The sequence below is a fragment of the Littorina saxatilis genome, linkage group LG5, assembly GCF_037325665.1.
Source record: "Littorina saxatilis isolate snail1 linkage group LG5, US_GU_Lsax_2.0, whole genome shotgun sequence".
Taxonomy (NCBI): domain Eukaryota; kingdom Metazoa; phylum Mollusca; class Gastropoda; order Littorinimorpha; family Littorinidae; genus Littorina; species Littorina saxatilis.
In genome coordinates, this window is record NC_090249.1 from 51778927 (window position 1) to 51796392 (window position 17466).

Below are 17466 nucleotides of genomic sequence, written 5' to 3' on the forward strand. Positions count from 1 at the left end.
TGATGACCAAGTTTCACTTCCCAGTAACAGCATATCTGGGAAAGGAAGGTCAAAGCAAATGTGCATGTAACGTATCATTACAAACTGGACGTTAGTAGAACTGCCATGAAAACTTAGGCCCTATCCACGTGTTGTTGTGATTGCCTGCTGGTTTTTCCTGTTTTTAGCAATGCTGAATTGCTGATTCCTTATGACTTTCCTGGGTACTCAGGTGAGTCTTCTTATTCTGCGTTCATGGGCTGAAACTCCCACGTATACTCATGTGGTTTTTTTTACCCGTATGACCTTTTTTACCGTGCCATTTAGGCAGCCATACGCCGCTTTCGGGGGAAACTCAGTTGAGTCAAAAAACCCACCTCTTTCAACTTGAACTCAAACTGGCCAATGTTGAGCAGTAGTTGGAAGACAGCCAACGGCCGGTAGCGACTGTCGTTCACCACCTGGTCGCGCACCTGTTTCAACCGCTTGTTTGCCTCCATAGCTGAAAGCAGACATAAAATCCCATTGTGAATACCTTCATCAATGTTAATGTTTGAAAGCAACAAATATGGAGATTCTCACTCAACATACTTCTTACTCTTATAAATCGACTGTACATCACGTGCCATCATTCCTAACTGACCCGTACCATCCTGATGAAGTCAGCGACTGTCTGACAAACATTTGATAACGAATTTACTGTTGCTGTTGTGTTTTCCTTTTGTTTTTCTGTAAAGTGCTTATAGAACAACAAACAACAGATCAACACGTGCAAGGCACAGGCTCACATTACAACAGTCTTCTTCTCTTCTTCTTCGCTCATGGGCTTAGACTCCCACGTTCACTCATGATTTTAGCACGGGTGGAATTTTACGTGTATGGCCGTTTTTACCCCGCCGTTCAGGCAGCATACGCCGATTTCGGGGGAGGCATGCTGGGTATTTTCGTGTTTCTATAACCCACCGAACTCTGACATGGATTACAGGATCTTTTCCGTGCGCACTTGGTCTTGTGCTTGCGTGTACACACGAAGGGGGTTAAGTCCCTAGCAGGTCTGCACATAAGTTGACCTGGGAAATCGGAAAAATCTCCACTCTTAACCCACCAGGCTGCAGCGACCGGGATTCGAACTCACGACCTCCCGATCAGGAGGCCGATGTCTTACCACCATGCCACTGCGCCCGTCATTACAACAGTAACAATGAGAGTTACTACTGCTGTGACTACAGTACTACTCTTATTACTACTGTTGCTACCTCTCTTCCTCTTTTTACTCCTGAAACTACTTATTTCACTGCTACTCCTTTCCCTACTCATGCTCAAATTTCCTCTTTGTCCCCTTGCTATCACTGTTACAGTGATTTCTCACTCCCCTCCCCCCAACAAAAAATGAATAAAAAGAAAAGAAAAGAAAAAGAAAGAGGGTCCCAAACTATACAACAACTTAAGTCTTTATCAAAAGAAAACAATTCTGTCAAATCAACACATAAAAGGAGAAAACAAGTCTAAAAACAGTGTGTCCCTGACCCCACACACTCAAATCAAGGCTTCACCTTACTACAAAAAGACGGAGGTTTCACTTTACAATATCAAGCAGAGAAGTAGAGGTTACATGCTGAGTCTCAGTGAATATTAAAAATAATGGTCAAAGTTAGCGGATCATGAACAATGCAAGCTTCAGCAAGCCATGAGCAATGTGGGATTCAGGCTTGTTGCTGGGTGGTTATTTTTTGGTTGCTGGGCGTTTACAAAAAAAACACCCAGCCCTTCCAGTTTACAGATGGAAAGAAGCAGAGGGGGGAATAAAACAAAAGTAACCAACCAGGCGTAAGAGCAGAATTGTGCAGCATGAGCCAGCGAAGCGTGACGTTGGCTTCACGCAGGGTGTTCATCAGCTTGGGGATAGAGTCCAGCACAAACTCTTCCTTCAGTACACCTTCCTGCAGGTACTTATCCAGCACTGGTTGAAGGCGCTCCAAGTTACGGGCATATTTTGAGGCCTGTAAGACAAAATAATACACTTTACTGTCATTTTTAATGGATGAAGTCCTACACAAACTCTTCCTTCAGCACACCTTCCTGCAGGTACTTGTCCAGCACCGGCTGAAGGCGCTCCAAGTTACGGGCATATTTTGAGGCCTGTGAGATATAAAACACTTGACTATTATTTTCAGCCCCTTCTTTAGATATTTCTCCAGCACTGGTTGAAGGGGTTCCGGATTTAAGGCATACTTGGAGCCATATGGGGCAATTTAAAATAATTTTAATGTAATTTTCACTGGAGCGAGTCATACAGTTACACAAACCCTTCTTTTAGCACACCTTCCTGTAGATAGTTCTCCAGCACTGGTTGAAGGCGTTCCAGGATACAAGCATACTTTGACGGTTCGTAAAACAGAGCATTTCAAATCATGTTGATAAGTTCAAAATTAACTCCTACTTGAAATGCAGCTCCAAATCTTCATGTTCTTGATTTGCAGTATTAGATATCAAATTAAACAAAAAAACAAAATTTATTTGATGAGTTGATTTTGATAGTAGTCAAACTTGAATAGCTTTTTAAAGTATTTCATGCATCCACAGGGCCAGCCTGTGTTAAAGTTGTCAGATAAGGGAGGTAACTGATGCTCAGAGTCCAGAATACATCTCTCAATACAACTAAGAGACCTTACAATGACGAGAAACACAATGCTTTTGTGCCTGATCAGCAGAAGAACGCACTACTGTGGAGTTTTTCTTCGCAGTGCTCAAAACAGACTGGTCATACTGAAGCGATTAGACCTGTTACTTCATGGGCTTCTTTTCTGGACATTCAGCTAATGTTAACGTTTCTTGTTCAGTCTGCAGCCACAGTTATATCAGACTGAATACCTGTTCTCTGATGTTGCCAGGATCCAGGGTGTTGTTGAGAGCAGTGAGAGCGGCTCTGTATGGCTGCCAGGCGTCCAGTAGATTCACCGTCATTCCCATGTACACACTGACCATCTAAAAGGGGGAAAAAACAAAGATTTTTTCACAAATATCAAAACATTTTTCTGACACAAAGGTGATCATATCTCTATATCTATCTATGTGTGATAGCAATTTGTACCACATGCAGATACTATGCATTTTAAAGCACTTAATCATGTACTGCTGACTTCTGAAATATATTCATGCCAAAAAGCATTACAAGTATGCAAATCTCATTTGCAGCAGATATCTGCTTACATCTGCTTAAACGTGAAATGCAAGTTCATATGCCAATGCGTATGCAAGCACAAACCCGGATAGACAGACACACGTACACAGTGATACTCAGACACAGACATGTATACAGAGACTTTCACACCCTAAACCTCCATCCCATTATTGCACACACCCACACATGCTGCAGAAAGCACTCAGACATCTCTCTAAATTCATACCCCTGCAGGGATGGCCAAATCTCAAAAATTGTACTCTCCAGTCAGGCGAGTAACTTCAAGAAAGTCACTAACCCAGCAGAAATGTCACTGGCCTGGTACATACCTCAGTTGATCTGCAGTGTTTATATGGCTTGAAAACTCGACATTACAACCAAAAGTGTTGCATTTGACCAGAATTTTTATTTGCCAGGCGGGCGAGTTACCAGGCGGTTTCTACTAGCCCGGTGGAGTTTTAACTCGCCCCTGGCCATCGGGCGGACGATTTGGCCATCCTTGCCCTGACGTTGAACACTGAAGAAGAAGATTACCCCTTTCCACACAAACACACTTACACCTGACAACTCACCCAATTGTCAGGGAAATGTTTGTCCACAATCTCTCTCATCTTGGCTTGCTGGGTCAGCAGAATGTCTGCCTCAAAGTACAGAATGACGTACAACATTGACGCCTGTGTCGACAGGGCCGTTGATCTGTGCTCAGGTTGCGGGTACGCAGAGATCTGGTTGTATATGTCATCCGACCGCAACCGACCAATCACCATGTTGACGTATTCTGGGTTGACAACCACTCTCCTGGGAAAAAGAAGCATGGTAATGTTAAAAGAAACTCAAGAAAAACACTTGGCAACACAAAATTCAGACATCAGTGTCATAATAAGACACTCCTCCGAAAACGGCGTATGGCTGCCTAAATGGCGGGGTAAAAAACGGTCATACACGTAAAATTCCACTCGTGCAAAAAACACGAGTGTACGTGGGAGTTTCAGCCCACGAACGCAGCAGAAGAAGAATAATAAGACACAAACAATCTCCATGCAAATGCAGGAAGGATCTGAGCACAGTGGTGTCTGACACGACGCCATCTTTTTACATGTTTGGCAGCCAGTCAGTGTTAATTTGGAACTTTTACCAAAGAGAAAAAACAAAAGAATCTGTGAATTTGAAAGTTGCTTTTGACTAACTAGACCTTGAGTTCACCAAGCTTGTGTTAACTGGACTCAACTGTACTGTGATCAAATAAAGAAACCAGAAAACAGCAAGGTTCATCCCTTTGAAGGTATCTTTGCATGGGGAGTTATCCAAGATTTCAGATATTTCTCTTTCTGTAAAAGACATGTCTTACGCAAAGTAGGACTCTGGGTAGTTGGGTGGCCGTTTGGCGTTTGGTGCTGAAGAGAAACCTGTGCTGCGTAGAAGTTTGCACACATCATCGATGTTGGAGTCACCGCCTGATGCTTTCTGAGCACTGCAATCAAAGTTAACATGTCATGAGCAAAATTAAATACATTTAAATATAAAGTTCATTAAAGATAATGACGTAATATCCAACATGACAATACATCACATGCCATCATTCCTTAGTTGTCATTACCACAGACAGACTGACGAAAGATTGATGAAGAATATACCAAAACCGGTTTCTGTTGTGTTTTCTTTCTGTTACATATTTAAATACTCAAACTAGCCAGAATAAATTTACTTGAATAAAAAACCTGTTTCAGAGTGAATACACCATATTTTGCAAAAAGCAAGCAAAGTATTTACCTGACTTACGTAGTATTGATGGAATATGCTTGAAAAGAAAATGCTTCTTTCTATTGGTTGAAATATTGTTTTAAAAGCAAAATGCTTCTCCAGTAACAGCCCATACTTTTAATGATGGGCCAGGGTGGCCCGGTAGCTCAGTTGGTAAAGTAACGTATTTTCCGGGTTACAAGGCGCTACAGCGCATAAGGCGCACCCCCTTCTTTTTAAACAAAATTGTAATCCAGTCACCCATTGGGCGCAGGGGGCCGATAGGGTGCACCAAAATTAAAAAAGTATACCGGTAACAAACGGTGGAAGAATGAAAATAAGCCGCACATCAAAGGAAGAATACAGAGTGGAAATATGTGTGCTCTGTGTGTGCGACGAGATCAAAGGCAGGTCCATTGTGATAGCTGGGTTGCCTTGTTTAGACACTGACCTTCTTCCCAGGGGTAAATGACCCAGTTTTTGCTATGAGAGGTGGTTCCCCTGTCATAGATCTGAGAGAGGAAACACTTCCTGCACCGGGGTCAGTGACCGAGTTTAACCTATGGGGCGGTCTCTTTGATGTCTTGAGAGGAAATTTGGCCAGGGTAGTACTTAGTAGCTGAAACATGCATTATCACAAGTTGACTGGTACTCAGGCGGTCTCTTTGATTTTTTTCGTATTTCATACACGGATCAGGCGCTTCGTTATACAAGACGCAGGGGTCAAACTCGAGGAAAAAAGTCGCGCCTTATGACCCGGAAAGTACGGTACTGGAGTCGTGATCCGCGGATCATGAGTTTGGATCCGGGCCGGGACAGACACGGGTCAACTTTATGTGCAGACTCAGAGACGGTATCCATGTTCAACCCCTGTGTCACCACTGTAGTGTGTAAAAGACCTCGGTCATTCATACACCTAAACACGCACACACCTGGGTTAGCGCGACTCTGTTGCTGCTAGCTTTCCACTAGGCGGAAGCGACCTGAATTTCCCAGCGATGGGACAAAAAAGTAATGAAAAATGAAAAATAAAATATTTACAAAAAGGCATACAGTCGAACCCACTTAAAACGAACACGCTAGTTACGAATTTTGACTTATAACGTATTAGTTTTAAGTTCTCAACTGAATACCTCTTTCTTCATGCTTAAATAAAATGCTTAAAACGAATTCTTTGTAACGAATTTATGCTTATAACGAGCACTTTTTGGATTCCCAAGCATGCATAATGTCTGTAATTTACTCACGCTTATGACGAAATCTTTAAACTCGTCCCGAGATCGACATATCATGGGAATTTGAGAAGTTTGAATACATGTGTCAAAGTCTTCCCTTGCGTCGACTGCTTGAACCATTGCTCAACCGATCACTGAATAAAGTTAAACTGATTACACTGTACTCACAAAACAATTTCAAATTTAGAATCAAAGTGATTGATAGCTCAGACACTGAACATGAATGACTGACTGACGTTTATTTCCTTCGCGAATACCAAAAACGAAACATCAATGTTTAGAACGGAAGCCATTGCCAAAAAATATAGATGCCAGAGTGGTTTCCCTTGGACAAGGGAAACCACACTCTCAACGTTTGCGTTCGCCGGTTCGCGATAGTTTATCAGTCAGTCAGTGCTTTCGATTTGGATTTGAACATCATGTTGCAACAAACAAAAAAAAAACTAAATTGGCCAAGGTTTGCTACCCGTCGCCAAGGTAAGTGATTCCGGACACATGATAGGAACACCGCGAATGTGGACAGTGTCAGTGTGTGCGTGTGTGTGTGACCAAAAACGTAACAACTGGATGACACATCTGTGTGCTCACTCTCACTCAAACTCAACAATCATCACTCAACATGAGACACACATGAACATGTAACTGAATGTCACTTTATTGTCTAAACGTGAAGCAGCATGAAAGTTGCGAAAGAAACAAATTGAAACACCATAAAATGTACAAGACTTTAAAAAAAAAAAAAAAATCAATCAATTTTCTTAATACGAATTTTGGTTAAGACGAACTTTTTTTCCGATCCCCAGTGATTCGTCTTAAGCGAGTTCGACTGTACCTGTATCTGTAGTAGGACACCAGCATCCTCTCCCTGATGACACCTTCAATCTTGCTGTCAATCCCCATCAGCATCACGCCGTACAGGTACAGGGCTTCACACTGTCACACACACAAACCACGCAATATTGCAGGCAATCTCTAAAACATTTGGTAAATAACTGCTGAACAAAAATAAAGTACTAAACAACCGACAGACAAATCCATATCTTCTGACCATGGACATGATATGCACCTTTGTTTGTTTGGAACATAAAGTAAAGTTTACTTGTTTGAAACAAAATCAACCACCGCTTGTAGAATACACATTAAAACTGTTAATCTTACACGAGACAATTCATCTCAGCATCCTTGGCTGAGGTAGCTCAGTTGGTGGAGCACTCAACTTGTGATCCTAGGGTCACAGGTTTCGAATCCAGGCTGGGACAGACATAGGTTAATTCTATTGGCAGACCCAGAGATGGTATCCATGTCCCATCCGTGTCACCACAGTGGCATGTGAAGGACAGGTCTCAGTCATTCTGCTATAAGTGCAGGTGGCTGATTACATACACTTTAACATGCATTCGCCTGGGTAGGGTGACTCTTGTTGCTGCTAGCTTTCCACTGGGAGGAAGTGACCCGAATTTCCCAGCAATAGTATAATATTATTTATAAAGTTAAGTAAAGTAAATGAAAAATGAAACGGAAATAAGACTCTTGACTCTTCAAATTTAACTGCAAACGTAAAACAGAGTCCTGCTGCATAAGCTGGAGTGTTACAGAGGCAGAAGTAGATTGTCTCCCTGTCTCACCATAAGCTGTTTGCCATCGTCGTTCAACAGCACTGACTCCATGGTTTGCTGGATGTACACCCCTTCTTCCAGGTCCTCAAGGAACCTGCAGAAATAAAATAAGTAATTAAACACTGACACTCTGCTGCAGTTCGTTTAGCAAACCAGAACCTGTAGAAATAAAATAACTATTGTAAAACTGACATTTTGCTGCAACAGATTCTTTTTTCTTGAGAAAACTGCGATCAGTCACTCAACTGACTGTGCCAGTTTTGCATAAACTGCATTACCTTGATGATAGTTTTAGAGACTGACTCAGCCTTGCAGTTGCTCTGAGGATAAAGGGCTGATCTGCTACAGGACGAACCAAAACTATGCAACCCACAATAAATGCTGATAATTTCTACATCAGTTGACCGAATTACTTCATATTTGGTGTACATTAACTTAAAGCTCATGCATGACTAGTCAACAAAGTAGCAAGTTTATAGATCAAATGGTCTGACTTTTGTGCACCTTCAATTGAGTTCAAATACATGTTTCGAATTTGGGGATCGACTCAACAGTACTGTGTTCGACATTAAGCCTTACTAGTGTGATTTAACCCCTCCAAATTTGTACCTTTTGGATTATCTGAATGTCCCAGTATACTAAACCATCCCGAACCAAATGACTCTCCACCAGTATACCTGTTCAGATCGGTGACATATTTGTGCACACTTGCGAAGGCCTGGTAGAATCTGGTCAGGATTTCAATGTGGTTTTCTCTGAATTCTTCATCGAGGTCTTGAAGTTCCTGTCAAACATATTCAAACAAAATCGTGAGTGTTTGGTATTAAAACAACCTGTAAAAGAACTAGAAAAACCTTCTCGTTACTCGCCCTCCCCCCCAGGTGATTCCCCACTGATGGTGCACACTTACAGTGATAGAGTTAATAAAACAGCAAATACCCTACACTTTGTTTGTGTGTGTGTGTGTGTGTGTGTGTGTGTGTGAATGAAACATTTCTTGCGTTTCGTTAACCCACAGGTGTGTTTTTTCTTTCAGTATGTTAAGCATACAGTTACACCTTAAATAGATATTCTAGGACTTGAATTGATACATACAAATCAATAACTAAATTAGAATAAATGTAGTAAATTTACTCAGAATTACATATAATAGCAGTACAATTCATAGTGAATACTCACCACACGTGACTCTATTCTGTTGTCAAAATATTCTGCACTTTTGAAGTAACTGAAGTCTGCTAGAATGTCTCCATATTTTGTCTGGTCCAATCGAGTCTCCAGACGAAAGACTGCTGGAATGAAATCCGCAAGTCTCAAGAGTTCAGCAATAATGGCATTTCCCCTGGACACAAGGCGAAGCAAGTTCTGCCCACACTGGTTGTTCTCCGCAAGAAAATCCGCCATTTTGACGGGTTAAGTAAGAGTGCGTCAAATGAGAAGCAGATCAGATTAATCCACAATATTAATCTACAATCATCTGCCGTCTGTCACAGAGTTACAGTCTAGATACTGTTCTTCTTTGCAGTAACAGTAACAGTCATGTGATGAATGACCAAAATATCGTCTGCTACAGAGAGAATCTCTTTCAAGCAGCACAACACGGAATGTGTTAACGCTCAAACGTATTACAGCCCGTTAGAAAACGTACTGTGTGTGATAACAGTCGGATAGCATTTCACAAAGCATCATACAGAAGACCAGAATTGGTGAATGTTGGATATATCGTCTCCTCATATTCCACCTCTCTACTCCATTTTGAAACATTCCTCCTACTTCCGCTTCTAAAATTTCCACTTCCGGTTCTAAATTAAACGTACTGCTTTTAGGAATCTAAAAAGCTTTGAGAGAAATTGCAAAGGATTCATACGTCAAAATGAGCTAAATCATTGTTGCCAATAAACTTTGAGAATACATTGAAGATTTGGACACGGCAAGTTCCACGAGAGAAGAGTAAAAAACGTGAATCAGGAGGACGTAACTCGCACACACGAAGGTTACCTGTCATGGCGGATCATTTGAACAATCTCAAGCACGTCTGTAAATGACTTTTAGTCCCTTTCCGGTCTTTCGCATAGATTTACAAGCCAAACCACACGAAGGTAAAAATTACCCCCGGGCCTTATGGATGTTACAAAACGAGTATGTCGTTGGTTAGCTCGTCAGTGCACATGCAGTTGAAAGTTGCATGCTGAGCAAGCGAAGAAACAGAAACGAGAAGTAGAAGACAGAAGTAAGCCAACTCATGACAGTTTTTGCTAAGACTGGTAGACATACATGTTGTTTATATACTCCGGATCAGTACGATTGAAGAAAATCTGTTGAATCTGATCTTGCTAAAATTTATTTGAATTGAGTTTTTCTGCAGTTTGGTTAGATGGATGGTTGGAAAGAGACGTTTTGTTTGCATTAAATATTTCCAGGAGGAAATGTATTTTCAACTGTTCTACGAATTTTGTTAATGTCATACGTCCTTTGAGTCTATTAGTAATCAGCACTATCAGCATTTGAAATTTCTTTTAAAATTAGTGAGACACCGACCGAGAGACTTTACAGACATGTATACATTATTTTATTGATTTAATTTTCAAGCTAGTATTAGTATAGTACTACAGTAGACTCCGCTTAGTAAGGTCACCTTGGTGCAGGACAAAAATGGCTATATTAAGCGGGTCGATTTAATAAAAGGAACTCATGGTTTTCAGGCAAACAGAGCCTTAAAACAAAGGAGAGACATTCTGTGTGCATCTCTTTTATTAAACAGAAAAACATCCTTACAAAAGCTAATAAAATAGCATTAGAGAGACAACTTAACGATTTTGATAAACAGCTTATTCATAAAGCAAATAAAGCAAAAAGCTCTCAAATCCGTTCTCGAGGAAAGTTGATCATGTCCCAGTTTCTTTGCAATCTCCGCTGTTTTCTGACACAGGATGAGGCCGTACATTGGCACATTCTTCGAACTCATGAGATTAAACCACTGCTGTAGTGCTTTCTCTCTTTCCACATCTTTCCCAAGTCGCTGACATTTTCTCTCATGTGCACCAGTTGCAGTTTCACTTTCACGCAGATTTCCTTCATTTTTCAGCAGATTTGTCAGCATCCCAGTGAAACTCCCAGAATTGCAGCACCTTCCGTGACAGAGACAGACGGCAGAGCTTTAAACTTTTCTAGGATTGCGATCTTTTCTACAGGGGTCATGTCTGTTCTCTTGCGTTTGGTGGCCATGGTTGCTGGTGTCCAGATTCAGACTAAACACTTGTTGGCAGTGTGTGAGACAGAAATGCGATCATGAACGATCATGCACATGAACAAAAGCTCAGAAGTACGCTTCTGTTGGAAGTTTTTTATGACCACGGACTTGCACTTAACGTGATTTCAAACTCACAAGAGGCTGGCCAAAATGTCTCAGGTTGTTTGAAAACCAGTCATGCATTAGCTGTGAGTTATCAGACAGCGATTACAGACTCACTGTTACGGCTTTTCACACCTAACGCGAGCCAAAAAATGGCTTTAATAAGCGGGATGGTGGCTTTATAAAGCAGGAGATTTTAAGCATAAAACATAAGGAAAAATCCGTGCAGTCAGAAATTGGCCGCAAAAAGCGGGTGGCTTTATTAAACATGGCCTTATTAAGCGGATTCTACTGTAGTAGTACCACACACATACCGACGCGTGTTTCTTTCAGGTGAGACTTGCTTGTAAAGCTTGGAGGCGAGTGTGTATATCAAACAGTTTGATGGCTAGCTATGCAAGAATTAAACACCATTGGTTGATACCAAAAAGATCGTCTGCACTGTTCAGTAAACGGCCATGAACAGCCCAGCTGTGCGGCGGCCATTTCTTCTCGCATAGCGACCACCTCCAAGGCATGCTAGCGTTCTCTCCCCAAATCCTAGCGTTCTTGGCAACGATAATTTCCCAAGAAACGGTACTTCCTAAGTTCCTTGTCCCACTCTGATGGGGCACTTGCTTCACTCTCCAATTCTCACAAACGAGGGACCGACATAGTACATACTCATTGTTATGACATTATTCTGACTATAAACACTTCTGTTCTGTTGTCACAGAGATCGGGTTGACTATGGATGATTCAGATGATGATGTGTCTATCGTCAAAGTTACACAGGCCAAGGTGAGTAATGAGGAACCCACATTCTCATCTCTAAACAGCATTTTCCTTTGTATCTGGTTATAATCATGAGTTGTAAGATGATTGAAATGCATTACGTTCACAGTGTAAGGCATATAAATGATGTATATATATATTTATCAGATAACATTAAGTTATTAACACTAACAGGCCAGAAACTGAACTCAAAAATACATAAGAATCAAGATTTGGAATTGCACACTGATTTATGAATTCCAAAAGACATTTCATTGACTGATTGAGTGAGATAGTTGTAATTGCTGTTGCTTTGTACAAATATTTTTGTTTATGTGATTGTATTGATTTTTTCCAGAGCCAGAGGAAAGGAGCATCATGGGTCACTCCTTCTTTTGACGACTTTGACTTTGAGCCATCACTGCCTTCATCTAAGTCAAGCAAAGGGTTTTCACAGTCACATTCACAGTATTCACAACCCAAATCCCAGCCAAAAAAGACTCTCCAGACAAAACTTTCAACATTTGCTTCAAGGGATGATTTCTTCAATGCACCTTCAAGTTCAGCATCTCTGTCAAGAAAAAGACAGAGGGAACAGCAACAGGTTCCTGCTCACAAACTGACATCTGTGGTGAAGTCCGAAGCCCAGCGACGTAAGCTGAAGACTGCGTTGAGCACCGACTTGTGGTCTGACCAATACCAACCAAAGAAAAAGGTAAAGTTTCTATATACGACTTGTGTCTGTCTGTGTGTCTGTGTATTTGTGTATTTGTGTATTCGCCATGCACGGCCAAAGTTCTCGATGGATCTGCTTCAAATTTGGTGGGCTTATTCAGAGAGACCCCGGACACAACCTCATCGATGAGATATTTCAACACGTGCTCTCAGCGCGCAGCGCTGAACCGATTTTGGTTCCACCTCAGCTACCCGGGCCCCCATACCGACACACCATAGCCGCTACACCACATCACAACGCCAAAGTTCTCGGTGGATCTTTTTCAAATTTGGACACCGTATTCAGCTACACCCCGGACACAATATCATCGATGAGATATTTCAACACGTGCTCTCAGCGCGCAGCGCTGAACTGATTTTGGTTTTTGTGTTCATTTCACCATTATAAGTAACTCTTCCTTATCTTCTCCAGTGTTTGGCGTTTATCTCCCTTCCTTCGTGTGGCTTTCCCGTTCAGTTGTAAGTTACTACTATTTTTAGAATGTCACTGCGCTGTCCACTGCGCTGTCCACAACGCTTCCCTTGCACCCGTAAGTTGTTCTTACTGTCAAAGTGAAAAGGTCGAATCAATTTATAGCCACGCGAAAAATACACTCTCACCTATCTCTATATATTTATAGATACAGATATGCATATATATATATATACGGCTTCTCTGTGTGTGTGTGTGTGTGTGTTTGTGTGTGTGTGTGGGCAAAAACCTGTGTATTGTAGAGTTCTGTTTGTGATGTGGTCTAGCGGCTTTTGTCTGTCTGTATGTTCTGGCATGTGAGAAGCCACAGCAGATAATATAGGGCTAAGAAATAAGCTCTAAAATTCTCAATCCCCGTTTGACAGGACTTCGCCTTCAAAGGTGATTGTGGTGAACCGCAACGCTGTCTGTCTCTGTCTCGCGCCCTTCACCCCAAATTCCCGTTTCTGAGTTACTATTTTTAGAATGTCACTGCGCTGTCCAGAACGCTTCCCTTGCACTTGTAAGTTGTTCTTACTGTCAAAGTGAAAAGGTCGAATCAATTTATAGCCACGCGAAAAATACACTCTCACCTATCTCTATATATTTATAGATATAGATATACATATATATATATATATATACGGCTTCTCTGTGTGTGTGTTTGTGTGTGTGTGTGTGGGCAAAAACCTGTGGATTGTAGAGTTCTGTTTGTGATGGGGTCTAGCGGCTTTTGTCTGTCTGTATGTTCTGGCATTTGAGAAGCCACAACAGATAATATAGGGCTAAGAAATAAGCTCTAAAATTCTCAATCCCGTTTGACAGGACTTCGCCTGCAAAGGTGATTGTGATGAACCGCCACGCTGTCTGTCTCTGTCTCGCGATTCACCCCGGCGAAGCCGGGTATTCCTCTAGTTTAAAATAAATTTGACATTTCGGGGCTCACCACAGTACGCTTCATAAGGAATGATGTGCATCCTGGCACCACACGTTTTAGTGTGTCACAGTGTGCACATGAATTAAAAAAAAAAATCAGCTTCTAGTTCTAGTGCACACAGATCCTGATGCAGGGCTGCACAGTTTGGGGAGCCCTGCATATTATATATATATATGCAATCTTTATGCCGCTTTGGTGTTTAGTTTTGACGAGAGAAGAATGATAGTCTATGATATCCTCAGTTGATGTTTTCATGCCAAAGTTTTAATACAAATTGGTTGATACACAGTGCAACAAAACTTGAACGTCTGAAATTGATGAAATAAGCACTTTAAGTTTCAAATTTGTGTCCATGTGTCATTATGTACATCTGTTTTTATTTGATCACACAGAATAAATATTTGTTTCCATTTACAGGAAGATCTTGCAGTGCACAAAAAGAAGGTGGAAGATATTTGGTCATGGCTGAAAGAGAGAACGGCACGCTTCACAAAGGTTTGTTTTGCACGTACTTTCTCAGTGAAATAAGTCATTATCAATACCAATATCCAGAAACAGCTCAGCTCCTATTCACCACCGACTCTCCTAGTCCAGGTCCTGCAAAAGCAAGTCATTTTTGAGACCAAGTGCTTATAACCCTGTTGCAAGGAAATAGCTCAGTAGGTAGCATCGCTGGCCTCAAAACCAACTATCGGCATGGGTTCGATCCCAATGTTTGGTGAGGGATTTATTTCCCACAGAGTCAACTTTGTGCAGACTTTCCTCGGTGTCCGAACACCCCAATGTGCAAGCATGCGCATAATAAAGAACCCAAGTTAACAGCAAAAGTCTCGGGGCTTGGAAACATGAATACACACATGCAGGCAAAGGAGAAGAAAATGGGTAGCGCCGTACTGTACGGCAGCTCGCTTTCCCGAGTTAGAAAGTCTGTGGTCTGGGTGGCCGAGTGGTAACGCACTTGCGCTCGGAATCGAGAGGTTGCGTGTTCGACCCTGGGTCGGGCCGCTATTTTCTCCCCCCTTTCCTAACCTAGATGGTGGGTTCAAGTGCTAGTCTTTCGGATGAGACGAAAAACCGAGGTCCCTTCGTGTACACTATATTGGGGTGTGCACGTTAAAGATCCCACGATTGACAAAAGGGTCTTTCCTGGCAAAATTGTATAGGCATAGATAAAAATGTCCATCAAATACCCGTGTGACTTGGAATAAAGGCCGCGAAAGGTGAACATTCGCCTAACAGGCTTGAGGTTTGCTGGTCGATGTGAATGCGTGATATATTGTGTAAAAAATTCCATCTCACACGGCATAAAGCGCTTTGAACTTCGGATAAGGCGCTATATAAATAAAGAGAATAATAATAAGAAAGCAGCCCGAATTTCCATGAGGGTTATCTCACAGTACAGGACTATGTGAAATCTTATTCTTATCCCTATCCTTATAAAATGAGTTGCTTTTCATATGGTGCCCCGCAGCATGCAGCGCCGATCTTACTGCTGACTGGGCCACCGGGAACAGGGAAAACAGCAACCCTGAAGATACTTGCGTCAGAACTGAGACTGGAGATACAGGAGTGGAGCAACCCAGCTACGGCAGCAGGGGATTCTGACTTCAAAGCAATGGAACAAGCTGACTGGTCAGGTAGGAGAGAGTAAATATTGTAATTCAATCAAGTTTGCGTTTTAATGAAACAGATCCTGTGATTGGTCAGAATGCCCCAACTCATTAAAAATTACCGGTCATTAATTGTCGATAACCACTCGCTAAAAAATCCATTAACAACCTGCTGGCGAGGCGCATTGATACAACCTCAACTAGTCTCGGTTAGCTTTGAGGGTCATTTTACAAGTAGGAAATATGAAGGCCAACGAAATACCGAGACCATAAGATATGCGAAGTGATGACGTCGAATACGTGACGTAAGTTGATGCATGAAATCTTCCGGACTACGTCAGTCAATTCCAAAGATCGCTTTTGTGATGAAAAGAATTTGTTTTAGAGTTTGCTGTCCAGAAACCCGTCAAAAAAGAAGGGAAAATGTGTGTGAAAGAAAACAAAACAGGAGCAGAGTGATACGATAGGAATACAGAGACATATTTCTTGGGACTTGACCCTTGCAGGTAGGTGGACTGAAAGTAGCGTGTGAACAGAACAGAACCAATTCTGTCTGTTTACAACCGCATGAAAGCAGGAAAGAGATCGTCGTCAGATTGAATCGGTCTTCATCGGGGATTGACGCCCTCCCAAAGTCTAATTGAAGCCCTCTGTCGCTTCGCTCCGTCGGGCTTCAATTAGCTTGTGTCGGGCGCCAATCCCCGATGAAGACCTCGAAGTTTCAAATGGAAGCATGTTAATGTGCAATTACTGTCAATAAAAGTTGAGTATTTTATTTTGAGCTGCGAAAATTATTCTGGTTGAGGATTTGAGCGAAAGGAACACAAATAAAAAAAACAATAAGTCTAAAAACAAATAGATTCCCAACGTTCCAAAATTCAGAATCATTAAAAAAAGAAAGGTTTGTTAATGTTAGTGGAACGTGTACCGTACTTTTCGGACTATAAGGCGCTGCCGTGTATAGGGCGCACCCCCTACTTTTTAAAAAAAAAATGAAAAAAGCCTAGAATAAGGCGATGCCATGGATAAGGCGATGGTGTCGTGCATAAGGCGATGGCATGAAAGAAAAAAATGAAGAAAAACATCGTACATAGAAAAAAAACAAAAAACATCAATGATCAAACATGGCGACCGCTCAAAATCGGCAGGAAACACTGTTTCAAACAGAAAGTCCAGTCGTATCGCAAGATCGATGGCTTTAATCTTGAAGGCAGCATCGTATGAAGCTCTCTTCGTTTTCGGCATCTTGACAGTGACAAAGTCGAAGTGCAAGTTGAAGCGGTACCCAGTTGAAGTGTCAAGAGACCGACTGTCGACTGTCGTGTTTCAACGCAACTAGTGTTCAGGTAATTTTTTCGGCGATCAACATTGCTTGAATTGTGTTCACTTAAATGGTTGTTAGTTGCTCATTGATTTCAAGTTCACAGTGCTCGTGAAACCTATTTTATCCGAGAATAAGGCGACCCCACGATTTTAAGTAAAAAAAAAAAAAAAAAAGTATCGCCTTATAGTCCGAAAAGTACGGTAATTATGACAAAACAAAAACTTACAGTCACTGATCTTCAACCAAGCAGTCTTTCAAGGGAACAAACAGACAAACACTTTTAATACTGAAAATAAGGGGGAAAAAAAAAATAGTCTGTTTACGGTAACCCGACCGACCCTATTTTTTTCGCGCAACCCTAGACTTTTTTTTGGCATTTGGGAGAGAAAAAAAAAATAATAATTAAGTAGATGTGCAACGCCAAGGCACTGCATACCCCAGCGAAAGACAAACCTCTCTCTCTCTCTCTCTCTCTCTCTCTCTCTCTCTCTCTCTCTCTCTCTCTCTCTCTCTCTCTCTCTTCTCTCTCTCTCTCTCTCTCTCTCTCTCTCTC

General features: G+C 41.7%; 2 protein-coding genes across 2 annotated transcripts in view; one reads left to right on the forward strand and one right to left on the reverse strand.

The window, feature by feature from the left end:
* Nucleotides 1–9553, reverse strand: part of LOC138967413 (WASH complex subunit 5-like) — a 53806-nt gene extending 44253 nt beyond the window's left edge. Inside the window, exons 1-9 of the mRNA XM_070339956.1 lie at nt 8931–9553; nt 8429–8535; nt 7761–7845; nt 6968–7068; nt 4509–4631; nt 3733–3958; nt 2851–2964; nt 1802–1979; nt 357–481 (exon numbers count right to left, since the gene is read on the reverse strand). Of these exons, the coding sequence (XP_070196057.1) occupies nt 357–481; nt 1802–1979; nt 2851–2964; nt 3733–3958; nt 4509–4631; nt 6968–7068; nt 7761–7845; nt 8429–8535; nt 8931–9155 (1284 nt within the window). The 5' untranslated portion in view covers nt 9156–9553. The remainder of the gene's footprint in view (nt 1–356; nt 482–1801; nt 1980–2850; nt 2965–3732; nt 3959–4508; nt 4632–6967; nt 7069–7760; nt 7846–8428; nt 8536–8930) is intronic.
* Nucleotides 9554–9659: 106 nt separating this feature from the next.
* LOC138967414 (cell cycle checkpoint protein RAD17-like) overlaps nt 9660–17466 on the forward strand; it is a 25655-nt gene continuing 17848 nt past the window's right edge. The window contains exons 1-5 of the mRNA XM_070339957.1: nt 9660–9850; nt 11819–11883; nt 12215–12571; nt 14397–14474; nt 15451–15616. Of these exons, the coding sequence (XP_070196058.1) occupies nt 9793–9850; nt 11819–11883; nt 12215–12571; nt 14397–14474; nt 15451–15616 (724 nt within the window). The 5' untranslated portion in view covers nt 9660–9792. The remainder of the gene's footprint in view (nt 9851–11818; nt 11884–12214; nt 12572–14396; nt 14475–15450; nt 15617–17466) is intronic.